The following is a 20,387-nucleotide window of genomic DNA, read 5'->3' as shown; positions in this document are numbered from 1 at the left end:
ATAAATATATAAACATTTAAAAATCAATTTTTAAAATTAATGTTTAAACATTTAATTATTTTAAAGCCCTACAGTAAAGTTATTAAAAATTTATTTATTGTGAGAGAGAGAGAGAGAGAGAGAGAGCGCAAGTGCGATGGGCAGAGAGAGAGAAAGGTCTCCATCAGCACCGAGTCTGAGCCCAGCATGGGTCTCAAACTCAGGATCCTTGAGACCATGACCCGAGCTGAAATCAAGAGTTGGATGCTTAACTGACTGAGCCACCCAGTAAATTTTAATCTAAGTGATTAAATAGTAAATATGATTTACTATTTAATAGTAAATAAGATTAATAGTAAATATGAATCTAAGTGATTAATAGAACCAATTTGGATATTTTAATAAGATACATGATCTAGGTTTTTTCCCCCAAATGTCACAGAATTACTTGTAAATTCTTTGCTACAATGTTGCAAACAGCCAAGATCTTCAGTTTGTCTAAAGGTCATTGGAAATAATTTTATATAAAACCAATAATTTTTCAGTTACAGTGTACCAGATGGTCACTCTCTGTTTTCTTCCCTTAGATGTCAGGCAGCTTGTTATTTTGTAAGAGTATCTCTAACAACCAGTAGCCATTATGTGGCCAAAAAATAGTCACATTCTAGAGGGATTAATTCCAGGGATGCTTCAGGACTACTACTAGGAGAATAAAACATGTCACACCATATTGTCCTCCAAAAGGTTAAATTAGCACATATGCTTCTTCTAATGATTTTTTTTTTACACCCAGGATATTTGAACAGCTGTGTCTAATCGCTTTTAATGTAATTGCAGCTGTTACCTGCTCAGCTCCTCCCCAGATCTCTAATGGAAGGTTGGAAGGAACAAATTTTGACTGGGGCTTTAGTATCAGCTACATCTGTTCTCCAGGCTATGAACTATCCTTTCCTGCTGTTTTGACCTGTGTGGGGAATGGTACCTGGAGTGGAGAAGTACCACAGTGCTTACGTAAGTATAATTCTATATTTAAAATTGTATTTTCTCCTTTTTACTCTCTTACAGCTCCTTTACTGAGATTACAGCTGTTACGTAAAATTTTCAGATTTTCCTAGAACAAATAGGGCTTGTTAAAGCTCATTTCAAGATGTAATTAAAATTCAATAGAAAATCATATTTACCAGTGTAGCCACTTTTGCTGTCATCCAACTATTGGTTTTTCTGCTCTGACTCTAAATATTAAGCTGAACTGCTTTGTTTGCAAACTTATTTTAAAAAATTATTGCTCAGAATGAAGTCCCTTTAAGATGAATTCTACCACTGGAAAAATATTCTTATTTATGTCCAGTTTGTGTCAACCGAACACTCTCATTTACTCCCAAATTTCTTTCCACAGTAAATCCATGTCATTATATATGTTCATGCAAATCAAGTTCTTATGATGGTATTTGTCATGATACTGAATGTGATTATACATCTAAAATTATTAGGGTAAGCATCGAGATGAGGGATTATTGTTTTCTTGCAGAGGTTACTTTACAACATATATTCCAGCAAGTGTCACTTCAAAATTAATTTGGAAGATGACAAAACAAAACAAAAGTTAGAGTTGTGTTTTACACAAATTATTGTAGCACACGATATGAGCATTGCTCATTCAGAGGTGTCCAATGCTACCCTGTTCCTAGTCTTCCCTTCCTTCTCTGCGTGGGGTAGAGGAGCACACACCTGTCCTCATGAGCTTGAAAGTTTAACAGATCTAACTGGAACCCTCCAGTCTTCTACCATTCACAGTGGAAACCATATTGCTTACAGGCTACTGTTCTTTTTTTCTTCTTTTTTTCTGATCTCATCATATCCTCCTATCCCCCAACTTGATGTCGTGATGTAACACAAATTGTCCCTTAAAATTCTGATGTATGCTAAGGATCATCTTAGAAAAGACCACTGTGTTCCAAACAAGACTAGATATTCTATGGCTATTTCAGAACAGATAAAGACAAAGAGATTTACAGAGATGAGTTTAAGGTAAAGTTTGTTTGATATGACTGGGAAAAAATCAAGAAATTATCTTGATAGGATGTTTTATTTTTAGTTCTCTTAAAATGCAAATAATAATGAGCTACCTACTATTGACATTGAATTATAAGTCTCCAAATATAATAGGGCTAACTGTGTCCAAATTGCTTGACATGTATTATTTTTACTACACATAATGGAACTCCTAGCAAGTATGTTTACTCATGACATTTTAATTAATTATGACTTGGGCTCAGAGAGGAGAATCAAATTGTAAGGACACTGTGTGACTGTGTCATCATTTAAGGCACCAGCTACATTGTTATATGGCCTACAGTTGCACTGCTACTAAATGGAAGAGTATGAATTCCAGTTCAGAGAAAGTAGACTAGAGACAATGCTATTTTACATTGAATAGCCAAATGCTCTCATTTTAGGTACTTTATAGAAGGGAAAGTCTTTTCTCTTTATTTTTGTTCAAAGTATGTCCTTTTATCTTAAAGTTGATGTCATTATGAACTGAAGCCTTTTGAAAATAAACCCTGTGTCTTAAGCCTCTAAGCTTGACACCAATAGGTTGTTTGGTTTTAGTACAGGAAAATCTATAGATAGAAAACAACAGAATAATGAGAAAGTGGGAACAGGGATAGGGAGCAGGAGAGAGGAGTTTATGTGGTTGTGTCTCCCTTGTTTTTTGTTGTTGTTGAATAAAGATAAGTTTCTGAGATGAATGACTCAGCAGAAATATGCAAGACAAACTTTTCAGAAATAGGTTACAAATAACTTAGCTATAAAAATGATTGCTAAGGTGAAACACCCACTAATAATCTTCACTGAGGAAATAACCATTGACTTCAAAATGTGTAAAGACACAAACATTAATAAGACAAAGACCCTGGCTTTTAGGATTTGATGTTATATTGCTAGAAATGCTTAGAAGCCAACTAGCACAAAGATTTACAATACCTAATGAATGTTAAAAATTAAAACAAAACACAGTAAACAAATGTTCACCTGTTACTTTACTCTGAAAATTTCCCCTAAATTTATGTTGTTGGATATTTACTTAACAATTACTTTTATTTTTAACTGCTTTAAAAAGAAAAAAAAAGTTCCTAAAAAAGAGGTTTGAAAATTCAAGGTCTCTCCTGGAGTCTTGAATTTCAGGAAAGAGCTTTCTTTGAACATTGAGCTTAAGACTAATTTATTCTGTTTTTAGGGCATTTATTCATTCCTATTTGCCTGGAGCATTCCCAGGTCATTCCTGTTGTCCTGGTAGATGTCCAAAAAGTTAAAGGTACACTTTCAGCCTCAAAAATGTATTTGGTTTGGATAACGGACCATTTTAAGGAAGAATTTATACTGAAAAATATCTGGATGTTACTGTTTGTTTGCCGTATAGGGAAATAAGCTTTCAGGTGCAACATCTGAAAATTTAAAAGCCAAGTACACTTAAAAATCATTAAAATGGATAATGTATGTAATGTATTTTTTACTACAATAAAAAAATTGAAAGCATATGATGTGTTTGTCTGCATTCTGCATGCTCACTCTGCTCCAGCGTCACTGTCCTTATTCTTCCTCCAACATGCTAGACATGCTCCAGTATAGGCTTTGACAATGCTGTTTCCTCTCTCCGGAATGCTCTCCCTTGGGATATCAGCATGGCTGACTGCTTTGTTTCCTCCAAATCTTCCTTCAATGACAGACATCCTTGTCACATTGTTCAAAACTTACCCCTATCTCTCATCCTCTATCACATCCACAAATAGGTAGTCCAAATCTCCTTCTTCCACACTATTTCTCCACACTATTTCTCACTACCGTCCCACATACTATCTTTTTTACTTACTGTGTTTACTTTTTCGTTTGCTTTCCTCACAAATGCATAAACTCCAAAAGGGCAGGAATCTTAGTTTGTTTACTGATAAGTCCAACTACCTGAAACTCAGAATAAGTTCTTTTAGTTGTTGGGAATTATATGATGAACACAATGATCTATTCGATTTGTTTAGAAATTCCACCAAGATGGTATTTTCAATAGTTGTGGAACTTTGAGATTCCTTGGTTTTGTATAGATTTGGACTCCGCTGGGGTTCTTTACTCTTTAAAAAACACTCGAAAATCCCCACAATATTTCAAAGAGGAAGACAACAAAATACTGGGATATGTGCTTTGAGTGTTCAACAGAACAAAGAAGTGTATCTGTATAATGCATATAAAAAGACAGAACAATCTGGAAAGTACAGCCTAGACCACTATGGGCTGGTTCTTTCCGACAGAGCTATCTACGAATCACATCTTTTCAGAAGGATACTCCAACTCTGCAAACAATTTGTACAACCATGTGGTTTGCTTCTGGTCAATACAAAACAACAACAAAAATACAAAAAAAAATCTAATTATTTGGGTGGTTTCCTAGGCGGAAAATATCTCAATCAGACTATTTTTAAACATACCATGCTGAGTCATACATTCAATATATATCACATAGACAAAAGTTTTTTAAAAATTCTTTGGGATACATTAACGTGAATAACGTGTCATGGTAGTTCAATATTGCAATGATTTTCATCAATTTTCTTAGTCGTTGCTCTGATGAATCCTAAATCTTTGCTATAATTTTCTTTTCATTTTCAGCAAAATTTTGCGGTGACCCTGGAATTCCTGCCCAAGGCAAAAGAGAAGGCAAGAGCTTCATATACCAGTCAGAGGTTTCTTTTAGCTGCAGTTCTCCCTTCATATTAGTGGGATCGAGCACCAGAATATGTCAAGCAGATGGCACTTGGAGTGGTTCGTCACCTCACTGCATAGGTAATATTAATTAAAGGTTGATTTTTCTCAGTCATTTTGGAATTGCTGGATACTAGTTACATTTGATAAACTAGTGCTGACTAAGCATGAAAAATAAATGTAAAATAGAGAAGCAATTAGAAGGCACTGAAAATGAACAGTGTTAAAACATACAATGTTATATTTACCACGTAAAACCTCCTGAAGAAACGCTCAAAATAATTTTCTTGCTTATTACTAAAATGAGAAAGAAAATAAGCTCTCAGATTAATAGAAGTAAGTACTAGCATTTGTATAGATTTTTAGTTAGTGAATCTTATTCAAATGACACTAAACTTGCTCCAAAAATGTTAAAAAGGTACACCGATTTCAAAATGGCTCTAAGCACATTTCTGTAATCTTAAATTAAATGCCATATTTCGTAGAACAACTAAATAATATGTCACTCAAATTAGCCAACTCAAAGACTACTAGTTCTCCCATTTTTATAACTGAATCTCCTATAAGTGTCCATGAAAAATGCAAATGACTAAGCCTTGTTTTTGGAAAAAGTCTTGCTTCTTGAGGGGAATATTATGCTACCTGAGATTAAGATTTAGCTAAGTCCCTGAGCAAATGTTTTATGCATGTGTTCTTCTTTCATAGCCTTCATTTCTCCTTCTCTTTTTATCCACAGTCAGATGTCAAGTGCTTTTGTTAGAAGAGTCAAAGCTCAAGAACTACAAAATTCGTATAAAATGCAGTGCACCTGAATTCTTCATTTTATATTAGCAGGCTTCTGTCCCTGGAGAGATGCTATTAGATTTCTACTGTTTATTATTACCCTCAGTTCTTTCATTGAGCCCCAGATCACTCAAAAGTATCTTATATGAGAGAAATATACATTAGATATAAGTTTTAAAGGAATATTATGTTTATAATCTTTATTTTAGAACCCACCCGTACCTCTTGTGAAAATCCAGGAGTCCCAAGGCATGGGTCTCAGAACAATACATTTGGATTTCAAGTGAGTACTTTAAATAAACATGTCTGTTCATTATAAAACTACATCAAAAGGCTTCTTTGATTCATGCGCATATAATCCTGTTGGCACAAACAGAAAAACATCATGCTTATATTTGTATTCATAAACATATTTTAAAAAAGGTAAATGGCAGCAAAAGCAAGAAAGTAGAGGAAATTAGAAGAAGAAGAATATGGCTTAAGAAAATCATATAATGGATCATGAGAATAAAAGAAAAATTGAAGGTAGCTGTGAGCATAAGAAAATCCACAGTTGTGGGGGCGCCTGGGTGGCTTAGTCGGTTAGGCGTCCGACTTTGGCTTAGGTCATGATCTCACAGTTCGTGGGTTCGAGCCCCACATCGGGCTCTGTGCTGACTGCCAGCTCGGAGCCTGGAGCCTGTTTCAGTCTGTGACTCCCTCTCTCTCTGAGCCTCCCCTGCTCACGCTGTCTCTCTCTCTCTCTCCTAGAAATAAATAAAACATTAAAAAAAAAAAAAGAAAATCCACAGTTGTATATAAGAGAGGGGTAAATAAGAATAAGTGATGGGGTAAATGAGTAAATTTAAAAGGACGATGTAGAGGAGTCAGGAAAAGTAAATATAAAATAGGTTAAAGAGCAAATACATAAAAATGTGGTTATTCAATAAAGTAATTAGACTAAAATATGTTTCTCTTATAATATGTGTATAATACTAAATTATTTTTTAATGTTTTCACTGCTATGGGAAATGTCTGAGAAAATAATTTAACCTATTATTACACAACACATAGTTGGTTTGTTACAGTGGAATTCTTTAGCATGCCCAGTCATGTGTGGCTGACTTTCTTATTTTCTCTTTTTGCAGTTTAAATTTTATGTAGAGATTCAGCAAGTTTTTCATTACAGGGGCCTAACAGGAGCCAGAGTGCATACTGACTCCACAAGGAAATTGCCAATATGCATATTATCCAATTGCCATGTGTTGCAGGCTTTTCTAAATTGTACTATTTTGTGTGAAACTCAGTAGGAAACTGAAAAACATCCATTTCTAAAGGAAGTACTCATCAAAGGTGTCATATTTTGGTTGCTAAAAATAGTTTCCATTTATCAACAGCTCAGGCACAGTATGAACATTGATTTGATAGCATTTCCAATTCTTCCGGTTTGCCTCAGGCCTGTCTACATAATATAAAAGTGAAAAAAATAAGTGTCTCAGTCACTATTATATTGGTGTTTTTAGAAAACTTTACAGTCATATCTTTATAAAAGGTTTTATCAATTGATCTAAATCCTGAGAAATGAACAACTAGTTGAAGAGCATTAGTCCTCTTCATATAGATGAAGAAACTAGAACAGAATGTTACTTGGCATTGATCACAGAGGAAGTAAATGAAAATATCCTGAGAAAATACAGAATTAGTGTCTGTGTACTAAATCAGGTGATTTTCTGAAGAGTAGGAGTCCTTTCTAGTAAATACCTTTGAAATGAATGGAAATAAGAATGAGTTTAATATAGTCTCTAATGAAACGAATAGAATAATTAACTCTGCATTGTAAGAATTCTATTATAACCATTGAAAATGTTATCCCAAAGTTAACCTAACCCTGAATTCTTATTATTTGGCTAATAAACATGCATTGTGTCATCATATTCTACTTAGATAAATATGAATAGACTAGATTTTAAAAATGATAAACTATATAATTACATTAATCTTTATAAAAATTATAACTAATGTACTGAGTATGAGACATCAGTTTTCTTACATGCATGTGACTAGTGTGTGTGTGTATGTGTAAATATATAAATATATTTACTAAATCTGTACAGAGTCAATGGAAATTTTAAAAGCTTATGTAGTTCTAATATTAATGTATTGGTAGGTTCCAAATGGAATCCTGGAAAAGCCATCTTTATTGGTTGAGAAAAATTCTCGCTTACAAGTTAACAGAAGCTATTTTGAGCTAGCTTAAACCTGAAAGCTTTATAAGCCATGTGCAGATATGTCAAAAACCCCAACTAAAAGGATCTAGGTGAGAACCATCAAGCCCAGAACCTAGGAACTGGACAACAGGACTCAGTCTTTTCCACTCCTCTATGTTTGCCTACTTTGATTTTTCTCTCTGCAAATTGGCCTGATAGCCAAGCATGGATTTTTCTATTTATCTTTCAGCCACATACAGAAAATGATTAAGTATCTCAATCTCAGTTCCAAATTTCTAGAGAAAGAATCATAATGTCTCAACTTTTGTATCTACCTATGGTTTGATCAGGTGGTCAGTACTGGCTTACATAAAATTACATCTGTTAGGAAGCTCACTTCTGAGAGGGACAAGAGAAAGGGGAAAGTAATGAATTACACAGGCACACTAATCATTTTCTTGGTTTTTTCTTTGATGTGTTTATTTACTTTTTCCAATATGGACTTATATATTAGTTTTTGGACACAGATATAATTATTAACATATAAGGATTTATTACCTATTGCTAGAGATGACAAATACTCTAGTGTTGGAAAAAGTATGAAACATAATTTCTCTTATATCCAACATATAGTTAGTTGGAATAATTTTTGGCTAAAATAGATTGGTAGTGAGGGAAGTAGCTGCCAAAATGATTGATACGATGTCTAAATTAGTTATGGAGTAAATTCCAAACACACATGTTTCACTAACTGCTGTATTACTCTAAATTGAGATGCAGGTTTTGGCAAATACATCATTAGGAGTTAGGACTTGTTACATTAAAGTTATTATAGATGTGAAATGTTTATAATCTGACTCTTGGCTAGTTAAGCCAAAGATATTGAACACTAAGGTATTTAGCCCATTCAATGGTAAATTGTGCTCATAATAAATTGTGAAGCTGTATATATGTGTGTTATATAAATATATATCAAATGGATATACTCAATATGTGATATTAAAAAATCAGACTCAAATAAATACAATGATGGAAATTCTAGGCAAGCAAGAGTCATTTGCTATGAAATATCATGGAAGAAAGAGATCTTACTTAGAATGACCTAAATTTATAAAAAATTTCTATTATGCCTTGATTAGCTATTTAAACTTCATGGCTTAGAAACTAAGATATAACATATAAAAGAAATAAGAAATTAAAGAAGATAAATTATATTTACCAAATATACAAGTCTAAAATTTTATTCTTTTGTACAAAATGTGAGAATTGGGTCCAACTTAAAGTAATTTTTATTTAAACATTGGCTGCAATTAAAACTTTTAATTAAAATTTTTAATTCCTGATACAAAAATAATATTCAGTATTTTTACACTTCATATAATTGGCTATACAGAGCACATTTTATTAGTAAATAAATATAATAAATATTATAAATATTAGTAAATTTTAATAATTTACTAATTAATGTATTTTTTCCAAATGTAACCAAATTATATTATTCACATTAGAAGTTAATTTAGAATCAGAAGGACATAACACCACTAGTTGGAAAAGGATGGAGAGCTATATAAAATATACTAATAAGGGACTAATAACTGAAAAAGTATTTATTAATGCACTGTTATTTGGAGTAAATTCCGGTAATTTTATTTAACTATAATGAATCCTGAACAAAAAATTAGTAAATGTGTTTAATTCTAGTTATATTAGATATTTGGTATAAGTATTTGTGAATTTGACAAAACTAGTTAATATATGAATTAGTGACATATAGAAATCTTTAAATAAATTTTACATCTCTGGTATCTGGTTAATATCTAAAGTGGGATTTATGATGACTTCAGAAAAGTTTAGAGGAATAAGAAGAAGAGTCTTACAAGTAAAAGAAAAAAGGCTATGTAATCCTATATATTTCTTATGAATATCAAGTTTTAATGAAGTAACCCAAATGTACTCCTCAAAGAATAAACAGTGATTTAGCTTCATGCTATGTATAGAAGGGATATCCCTGTATTTAAAGAAACTATAGCCATGTTAAATCTTCTTTTTAATTATTTATTTATTTTTAAATTTTTTTTTACGTTTATTTTTGAGAGAGACAGAGTGCAAGCAGGGGAAGGGCAGAATCTGAAGCAGGCTTGAGCCTCAGCGCTGTCAGCATAGAGCCCGATGTGGGGCAAAAACTCACAAACCATGAGATCATGACCTGAGCTGAAGTCGGAGACTTAACCAACTGATCCGCCCAGGTGCCCAAACATGTGAAACCTTTTTAATTTAGGTAATCAACTGATTTTGTAAAATTAAATTATTAGTTCCTGTTCCCTCTGGTGATGTAACATTTTAAAGAGCTCTTGGTGCATAAGAGTATCACAGTCCTTAACCTAGAGAAGCTAACTTCTAGTGTGTGGGCGACTTTATAGGATAGATGATAACATTGGTAACTTTGAAAGTTGCTAAGGAAGGACATGAAAAATAGTTCTCCTAATCTGTTGCTACAAGGAAGGCTTTCTAGAAATGCTGTCTCAGGTAAATCTTTTAGGATAGATCTAGGGAAAGAAAGTTGGGAAAGACATTTCATGCAGTGGAAACGGCATAAAAATATACATGCATTAAGAGAACAACAAAAAATTGATATTATAAGAGAACAATTTGAATAAAAGTGAGTGGTCAATGAAGAAGCAACAGGGATTGCCTATGGTAAGATTATGGAGGCTTTTATCTGACAAGCTAACACAATGTAACTTTATCCTCTGGGTTATAAGACAGTAAAGATTTTAAGAAGGGGAATGCTAAGGCCACACTTTCATGTTGATTACTCTGATTTAATGTGGTCAAGACTGGAGAAATGGAAACAAGTTAGATAATTATCACAATTGTAATTATGATTATTGTAATTATAATCATGACAGTAGTTCTCAAAGTGTGGTCTCTGACCAAGCAGCAGCAGTATTACTTAGGATATTGTGGGAAATACAGATTCTGGGCCTCCCGTAGATCTACCCAGTCAGAAACTCTACAGGGAGGCTCAGCTATCTGTGTTCTGGAAAGTCCTCCTGATTATGATATCTGGCTAAAATCTGAGAACCAAACCTGTAGAAAAGATATTGAGGACTAAAACAGGATGTAAACGTGGAGAAAGGCAGAAGGGGACAGTTTGTGAAAGATTTAGGAGGTCAGATTATCAGTATTTGGTGGTAGATTGAATGACAGGAGATTTGAGTAGAAGGTGGAAGCATTAACTGAATTCAAGCCTAAAAGTTGGATTAAGTAATAGAAGTGATGGTTTTTGTAAAACCAGTATGACTGCAGAACAGAATTGCAAAATTTACCTGTTCAGTCACATAATCTAGTCCATATAAGAAATGGACTAGTTCAAGGGAACTTAAGTGGCTGAGTCAGTTAAGCATCCAAATTTGTCTCAGGTCATGATCTCACTGGTTGTGAGTTGGAGTCTGGCATTGGGCTCTCTGCTATCAGGACAGAGCCCACTTCAGATCCTCTGCCCCCCCTCCTGCCCCTCCCCTGCTCGTGCTCTGTCTCTCTCAAAAAAATAAATAAACATAAAAAAAAAAGACTAGTCCATGCAGCACCATACTGCACAACCTCAGAGTATATGAACTGCATGTTCTGGAACACAATTTTAAGAACTTGGTTTACGTTGAATACAGGATGAACAATGTTCCCTGGAGTCGAACAGTGTAGTGGCCGTGGACAAAATGGGTCCTTGAAGGGGGTAAGAGATCTCCTCAAGGCTATATGAGGGTGTTGTGGAAGAGACAATGTAAGATAACTGAAAGAATAAGGGTTGCTATTAGAGAGTGACCTTTGGAATTGAATGTTTCTTGTATAGCATCATTCTGGATTATAATGAGAATATGAGAAATGGTAGCGTTTAGCTAGTCTCAAGGTCCAAATGGAATCTTGGATCAAATTATGTCACCTTAAGCTTAGCCCCATGTTGTTTTACCAGGTGCAAGTAGGAACTACCTGGGAAGGAAGGAAACAGGGTATTTGTGAAAAGTGCTGTGAGGATGACTGATCACTCTCAGACTCATTTGCTGGGGAAGGTTGAAGTGGCAGACACTAAATATTCCTCCTCTTGTCTTCCAGCTGTAATCATTTAAAAAATCTTGATGATTTTTTCCTGTAATGTTGTTTGAGCTAACAACATCCTTCCCAGGTCTACTCCCACATGTTCAGCTTTTAGCCATCCAAATCTAATCCAGTAGGGCTGGCCCCATGATTAAATTACTGCTTGTCATTCTTTTTGCTGAGTAGTTTCTTTACGCAGTGGCTAATTTAATTTTCCAAAGATATTTTCAACACAAATTTTTCTTGCTCTGAGAGCTTTAGCAACTTTATGTTTTCATTAAAAAAAGATTTTAAATGCCATAGCCTGCCATTTGAGACTCTTCAGAAATGGATTCTTACTTATGTCTTTGACTTAATAATTAGAACTAGAATTTATTTAAAACCTATGTGCCATCCCTGTATGGAGTAGATTATATGCCCTATTTCATTTAATTCTAAAAACAAATCTCAAGACAAATAATATTGCCATCTATATTTATAGATTAAGCCTCAAAAGAGGAAATATACCTTATTCAAGCAAGATGAGATCCAGAGTTAAAGCCACATACACATTATTCTGGGATCTGTTTTCTTTTTTCTTTCTTTCTTTCCTTTTCTTTTTTCTTTCTTTCTTTTTTTTTTTTGCTTCCCACTTTACTTCCCCTCAACTTCTCAGCTCACTGTGTGAACTGTCCATACCAATCAATCAATGTACTTTCTTTTTTCCTAAACTATAAGATATATATTTTGACCTTTCTGCATTTTTCTCATCATGTTCTTCTCTTTTCTACTTTTACATCAGTGGTTCTCAAACTTTATGTTCATGACAATCACCTGGAGGACTTGTTAAACCACAGCCTGTTGGTCTCCTACTCAGAGTTTCTGATTCAGTGGGTCTGGGGTGAGATCCCAGAATTTGCATTTCTAAATAGTTCCTAATGACACTGAGGTTACTGGCCTGGGACCCACACTTTGAGAACCATGTTCTATGTATTTATCTAAATTTCACATCCTTAAAATTTAGTGCAAACTTCATGTTTTCCAGTGTATATTTGTTACAATAACAACCTTCAGTAAACACCTTTGATCTGATCTCATATTGCATTTCCTGTCTTCCATGTTCATTTGCCTCTTACATTGTTAGTTATCTTTACTTCCCTTTCTAACTTCACCCATCTTTATTTATCTCTTTTTAACTATCTGTCTTGCGGTTGTATGTAGCTTTTTGGGGTCTTTTAATATCTTATATATTTTCTTTAAACTACCATGGCAAAATGTTTGGCACCTATGCATACATTGGGTACTCAAATATTTGATGATGATATGTACACAAAAAGATGTAAATTTTTCCTTAGTTTTGATTTCCCCCCAAAATTATTTTAAATCAGGTTTCACTATCTTTTCCTTCTAGTTTCCACCATGCAAAATTTCTTTTGAAAGCATTTTCTCATCCAAGGTTTTTTCTATTTGTTGCCATATTTGAAGTTGCATTGGTATGTTTGGGTTTTTTTTCCTCTGAAATATGCTATAGGTAGGAAGTGTTGTGCAATTCCACTGCAAAAAAGGACATCTTCTTCAAGGGTCTACAACACGTACTTGCCTTCCCGACCTCACATGGAGTGGAATTCAGCCTGAGTGCATACGTAAGTATTGTGGCTAAGAAGTTATACTTACCACAGATCAGAATTTATATTCATTTTTTTCTTACAAGTAGGAAATTAATCTGTATCTATATAAAAGATGTATTTTTTAGATTATGATAGAACATAATTTATAAATATAACTTTAGTATTGTATCATAACCCCAATGCCAATTATGGAGCATTCTTTCTAAAGAAGTCAGAGGCATGAGGCACAATTTTGTTCTTCATGCAAACCTCTTTAATTGTGTTCAGCTTGGTCATCTGGTAAGTTTAAACGATTCTTAGTTTGTTTGGTATAGGCCTGCATCTATGAATCTGAAGTGCACTGGAAATACAGGAGGCTCCAGCTCAGTGTCTTTTAACGTTTTATCACTTCTGAAACTCTCTGAGAATGAAGAAAGAAAGAAACACCCGTGGAAGGAAATACACATGAAGAGCTTGACCAAAAATTTGAATACTATTTCAGGCTTTCCTGGAGCTTCTAAATGTGCACTGACCCTAAGTTGAGAACACTTGCTGTACACATTTAAAGAACAAAGCCCAAGGTCATGAAGCTGTCTTTTCTGACTTGCAGTTAGAAATCAATTTTAGCTGGTGAATTACTTATCTCTTTCCCTCCCACTTTCTCTTTTTTATCTCCTCTCCTATCTTTTAAAATGATGAGTCTCTCAGGGGAAAAACAATGAAGAGTTAGCAGGAGTAGAAATACTCATCAGAATGGTGTCCAGCTTTTAGGATTTGCTCTAAATAAGTGCTGTGAATTCACTCCAGCCCTGTTCAGAACCACTCAATTGACCACAGGAGCCTCTGTGGTCTGGCAGCTTACTGAAAAGCAGCAGAACGCTCCACTGAGAAGACATGTCACATGCCTGGTTGGCTGAAATTTAAATATAGCCAAAGTGCTTAACAGAGAATTCAGTAGAGTACTTACTTCAGAACCTGTGTGTGATGTAACTAGGTATTTCTTAGAAAACCAAAGTTCTCTGATGACTTCAATATGGGATATGATGATTTAAATAAAGCTGTTACTGAAAGTATCTCAGACTGCTACTATGCGCATAATGTGGGGGTTAAGAATGTAGTAGAGACCATCTGTGTTCATCCTGAGCAATATTTCCCACAAAAGTATTAAATGCCAATAACTGAATTATATTAAGTATGACACATGTAACAAACTGTTTATCACATAATATTTAAAAATGTTAACTCTTATTTATAGTTTTGTGAATCTCCATTGAGAAAGAAGTGGAAATTTGTCTTTCCAAACAAATTTGTCCACAGAACATATTTTCCAGAGACAAACTTTTAAGTTTTAACTATCCATATCCATGAACAAATGATCAGAAATGCTGTCTGGTTTAGGGAGAAAATTCTTTGTAGCATCTATCTCTGAAAAAAGGAATGTTATGTAAGACATAAAACAGGTAAACTGGGGGCGGGGCCGAGAAGTGGCATATCAATGGGTAAAATAGAACCAAGGTAGGAAATCAAGAGTGAGAGGAAGCATGGAGAAAAGGAGACAAAAATTAAAAGAATGATAGCACTGCTAGTATTGGCCCCAAAATATGACCAGAAACTTTCACATGTAAAAAATTATTAAATTGTATTTTCTACATTAGGAAGTATTAATATCAGAATGACATACTGAACTGTGGGTGTATTTAACTTTAGAAAATGTTTTTAAAATTTAAAATAAATATAAAAATAATAAATAATATTCCGTAAACTGGTATAGAAAATCTGAGTTTGACAAACTTTGACAGGTATCTTACTATAGGACCTCTTATATCCTTTAAAACGCTAATGTTTAGGGGCACCTGGGTGGCTCAGACAGGCGTCCAACTCTTGATTTCAGCTCAGATCATGATATAATGGTTCATGAGCTTGAGCCCTTCATCAGGCTCTCCACTGATGCTGCAGAGCCTGCTTAGGATTCTCTCTTTCCCCTCTCTGTCCCTACCCCACTTGCTCTCTCTCTCAAAATAAATAAGTAAACTTAAAAAAAAAAATACTAATGTTTATTGANATTTAAAAAAAATTTTTTTTAATATTTTTTATTTATTTCTGAGAGAGAGAGACAGCATGAATAGGGGAGGGTCAGCGAGAGAGGGGGACACAGAATCTGAAACATGCTCCAGGCTCTGAGCTACCTGTCAGCACAGAGCCCGATGCGGGGCCCAAACCCATGAACCGCAAGACCATGACCTGGGCCGAAGTCAGACACCCAACCAACTGAGCCACCCAGGCACCCCTATTGTGACTTTTTAGGATAGTGATACAGTATACATATATTAGCTTAATTATCCTTAGTACTTAATTATCCCCCCCCCACCTTAGCTTACCTTTTAACAGCTACCAATGTTCCACAAATGATTGCTTAGGATATGCGAGTCTATGAAATTAATATGCATATTGACATTGATATGTTTTCCTTGATTTATTAGAAGAACTATGCAAAGGTATATCTATATAAACTCATTAACATGCCTCTAATATATTTTATGACTCTTATCTCGAAATTTTCTTAACAAGTCTATAGAAAATGAACACTTTTCTCTTTTCTTAATATAGCCCACAGCTGTAAACAACCAGAAACTCCTGCTCATGCAAATGTAGTAGGAATGGACCTTCCATCTCACGGCTATACACTCATTTATACCTGCCAGCCTGGCTTCTTCTTAGCAGGTGGAACAGAACATAGAGTGTGTAGGTCCGATAACACCTGGACTGGAAAAGTTCCTGTTTGTGAAGGTAAGTTTTCATTATAGAAGCTTTTAACAGAAGGTGTTAAACTATTTCAGCTTCCCTAAAATGCAAGAGACAAACTCAACTCACATTAGCTTAGGAACAATGGAAGTATGTCAGCCAACTTCAAGTGTGGACACTTCTGGATCCAGAGAACAGAAATATTATTGAGATCTTTTTTAGTTTCTTTTCCATTTCTGTTTTCTTTCTTCCTTCTTCCAGTTATTTAATCATGGTAGGTATATTAATTTTCTGGTCTGTTGTAATAAAGTACCACAAGCTGGATAGCTTAAAGAGGCAGAAATGTATTCTCTCACAGTTCTGCAGGCCAGAAGCCCCAAAGAAGGTGTTGGTAGAACCACACCCTCTGAAGACCTTAGGGAAAAGCCACGCCTTATGTCTTGCTAGTTTCTGGCAACTTCTGGATATCCTTGGCATTCCTTGCCTCACCAGTCTCTACCTCCATCTTCATGTGGCTTCCTTCCCTGTATATCTCTGTATGTCCTCTCCTCTTCTTAAAAAGATGCCAGTCACTGGATTTCAGGATTATTTCACCTCAGGATCTCCAATTAATTACATCTTCAAAGACCCTATTTCCAAATAAGGCCATATTTTGAGATTCTCAGTGAACATGAATTTTGGGGTCACATTATTCAACCTACCACATAGGGAAAATTGCTGCCAGCATCGCTGGGTTCATACCTTTTGGCTAGAACGAGTTTTTGCCAAAGCTTCTTTATCAGGAAAGCCCTATTCAGGAATCTGATCATCAGTTTTAAATGGAGCCTGCCCCCATATCTGTCATTCAGCTAGGGCGATGCAGTATTTTGACCAAATCTAAGTGAAATGTCTACTTCTCTTGCTGCTCCATCAGGACAATCCCCATCTGAATAAGACGTAGTGAGTTTACCAAAGACAAAAGGGTTATGTGTTCAGAACAAGGAATAAAGAAAGTTTTTCTAGAATTCCTGATAAGGTCATCAATAAATTTCTTTTCCTTTTTTTTTTTTTTCCAGCCTTTCTGATTCATCTTCTCTTGTAGCATTCACAAATGTTAACGACCTTCTCCTTTTTGAAATGTTTTCACTCTTCTCTTAGGAAGAACACTTCTCAGTTTGCTTTAAATTTTTCATGAGATTGAAAGATTAAAAGTCCATTTAAATCTAACAGAATTTCAATAACATTTTTATCTATCCACTTTACTGTTTATCATCACTACTATAGTAGACTAACTCAGCATTATCTCTTGGGACTACTGAAACAGGCTTACTTCCCTAAAAACCTTTAAAGACATTATATTGTTCTTGGGGAAAAGATGACCCTTTACAGAGTCTACAGTGCGTGTATACAGAATGTCATAGTTCCTATAACCTTACAGGTACATCCAGCAACCCACAAGATTTCCTTACTTTGAACTACCTTTGATTTGGCTTAAAACTTCAGTATTAATTCCTTAGTTTTGAGTCTATCCAATTTCTTATAACACCATGGGCCGCCTTAACAAATGCTGATTTTTAAACATATATCCTACCAAACTATTCCTGCCCTTGTGCAACAGGAACATAACCTTAGCCTTCAGCTACCATGCTATAATCAACTGTTTGCATGTTGGTTTATGACTTTAAAATAAGAGAATCCTAAAATGATAAAGCATCACTAATCTTTCCCTTGTCCACCTGGACTCTAATGGGGTAATTATTGAAACTGTTAGCTGCACAACAAAAGTGTTGAGTGGGTACTGAGATGTTAGGATGAATAGGACATTTTAGAGAAAAATTCTATGATATGCCAGAGAATAAAATGGACAATACATCACTGTGTGTGTTATTAATTATATTAACTTCTGTAAACCTTATATTTTTTTTTATAGCTGGTTCCAAAATATTGGTGAAAGATCCGAGACCTGCACTAGGAACACCCAGTCCAAAGCTAAGTGGTTAGTGATTTCAGTAGTTTTTCTATAAGTCATGATTTCTAAAAGTGATCTACTATTTTCTTGACAAAGTGAACATTATTTAGAAAAAAATAATTATATATATGTGTGTGTGTATGTGTGTATATATATATATATATGTATATATTCAGTATGGGAAAACTATGAATTTGACTATTTGGAGTTTTATCATTTATAATTTTTAAATGTTGAATTTCAAGGAGTGTAATACTGAGACATGCTAATATTCCAAAAATAATGTTTATAGTTCTCTCTATAAAATATCCCTTCAGGAGTATCTGAAAATAACTATACTATAATGACAATACTTAATTTTTTCTATTTTTTTTATGCTTAGTTATCTTTGAGAGAGAGCGAGAGAGCACGAGAGAGAGCACAAGTAGAGGAGGGACAGAGAGAGAAGGAGACATAGAATTTGGAACAGGCTCCAGGCTCTGAGCTGTCAGCATAGCGGCCAACTCAGGGCTCAAACTCACTAGCTGTGAGATCCTGACCTGAGCTAAAGTCAGACGCTTAAACAACTGAGCCACCCAGGTGCCACAGCAATACTTTATTTAAAACATTAAAACAGAAAATGAGATAAATGAGATATTATATATAATTTTTAAATATACATTTTTTAAAAAGGAACTAAATATACTTGGTACGAGGGTAAAAGTTCAGCAAATCTTCAATTTATTTTCAGTTGATTTAAAAACTGAAATTTTAAATTTAGTCGTTAAAAACATGGGCTTAAGTCCTACAATCTTAATGTAATTATCATGTTTTATACCTCCTACGCTATAACTTTGGTAAAGTTATATATCTGAGCTTCTATTTCTTTATCTATGCAAAAGAAAGAATGATTAGATTATTAGATATGAACTTCACGAAAATAAAGTGTGAAGTGCTTAGCCCATACTAAAACATCAGTATACGAGAGCTGCCTTTTTACTGTTAGTCTGTATTTTATTTATGTGATACAAATTAAAAGCTATAAATAAAATTAAAGACAGCATTTAATCTTTACTTTGGATACATATTTGATCAGTTATATTAAGCCAGAAACAGTGTTAGATTCTAATTTTAGTTGCGTTTAGAAGTTTTCAAGGTACACGCTATAAAGCTGGAGTACTCACAAAAAAATCAGTCTGCAACACTGATTTATTCAGTATGCAGTGGAAATAGACTGAATGCCACTAAGGCAATCAAAAAATATGTCAACTGAAAAGAGTAAGTTTAGCAATGGAGTCAGAAAACCACAGTCATCAATCAGTGCAGAATTTTCCAAGGGAGATGGTTTATCTAGTAGCAGATAGGTATTCTGAATAATAACTCTAGTACATCAAATGTAAAAGTGGGCTCTCCCAGGCAAAACATGACCTCTGGTCACCAGTAAATAAATCAGGCAGGCAAAAAGTAAAAGTAAAAAAGAATGTGGAAGAAGAGCACAGTTCATTAGCTTGACTCAATATTCATACATAAAGATCTCTGTATCAAATAATTATAGAAATATAGATTTTATTCCAAGACACATGTGATAGGTATAACGATTATATATTAAATAATAAATACAAATGCATAAATTTTAAGGCAAAATTAGACCAGATCTGATATCTGACCATGATGCAAGTAAAAGTTAATAAGAAAATAGGTCCATTTAAAAAGTTTCTGAATATTTGGAATTAAAAACAAAATCAATATTTATGAATAATCCTAAATTAAAGAAGAAATTTAAAAAATATATAACCCAAGAACTTAGGTATACTGAACAATCTAAATTTCACAACTTGGGCAGTATACCAAAAGCAAAGTTGTGAAGGGAATTTATAGCTTCAAGTTCTTACATTAGAAAAGAACAAAGCCTCAGAATTAATGAATTAAGTTTCCCTGTTAAGAAGATATATAAAGTATAACAGAATAAACAAAAGAAAGCAGAAAATCAATGTAATAATAAAAATGAACAAACAACACTCCCCCAACATGTACAACAGAAGAAACAGAGCCAAAGGAAGTACTTCGGGGAAAAAAAGTGGAAAATTTCTGGTAAGATTGATCACAAAAGAAACAAGTATTAAATAGGATAACAAAAGGGAATGTGAATATAACCACATAAGAATTGATTACATCAATTAAAATTATATTAATGAAAAACTATCAATAACAGTCAACTTTAAATAAATGTACAAATTACCACAAAGGTATATCTTACCAGACCGAACAAAACAAAACTTGAATGATCCTATAAAACTAAAGTAGGAGTTTAAAACTATTTCTGCAAAGAAAAAACAGGTC

General features: G+C 34.1%; 1 protein-coding gene across 3 annotated transcripts in view; it reads left to right on the top strand.

Annotated features, from left to right (window-relative positions):
- The window catches only part of CSMD3 (CUB and Sushi multiple domains 3), a 1,194,711-nt gene that overhangs the window by 1,151,811 nt on the left and 22,513 nt on the right, over positions 1–20,387 (top strand). For all 3 annotated transcript variants that reach the window (XM_077772930.1, XM_077772929.1, XM_077772928.1), the window contains 6 exons: positions 817–990; positions 4,639–4,812; positions 5,724–5,797; positions 13,303–13,414; positions 15,986–16,165; positions 18,030–18,095. In XM_077772930.1, the coding sequence (XP_077629056.1) occupies positions 817–990; positions 4,639–4,812; positions 5,724–5,797; positions 13,303–13,414; positions 15,986–16,165; positions 18,030–18,095 (780 nt within the window). The remainder of the gene's footprint in view (positions 1–816; positions 991–4,638; positions 4,813–5,723; positions 5,798–13,302; positions 13,415–15,985; positions 16,166–18,029; positions 18,096–20,387) is intronic.

Source organism: Crocuta crocuta, unplaced genomic scaffold, assembly GCF_008692635.1.
Source record: "Crocuta crocuta isolate KB4526 unplaced genomic scaffold, BGI_CrCroc_1.0 scaffold479, whole genome shotgun sequence".
Taxonomy (NCBI): domain Eukaryota; kingdom Metazoa; phylum Chordata; class Mammalia; order Carnivora; family Hyaenidae; genus Crocuta; species Crocuta crocuta.
Note: the sequence above shows the minus strand (reverse complement) of the source record. Positions and strands in the feature narration are given on the sequence as shown.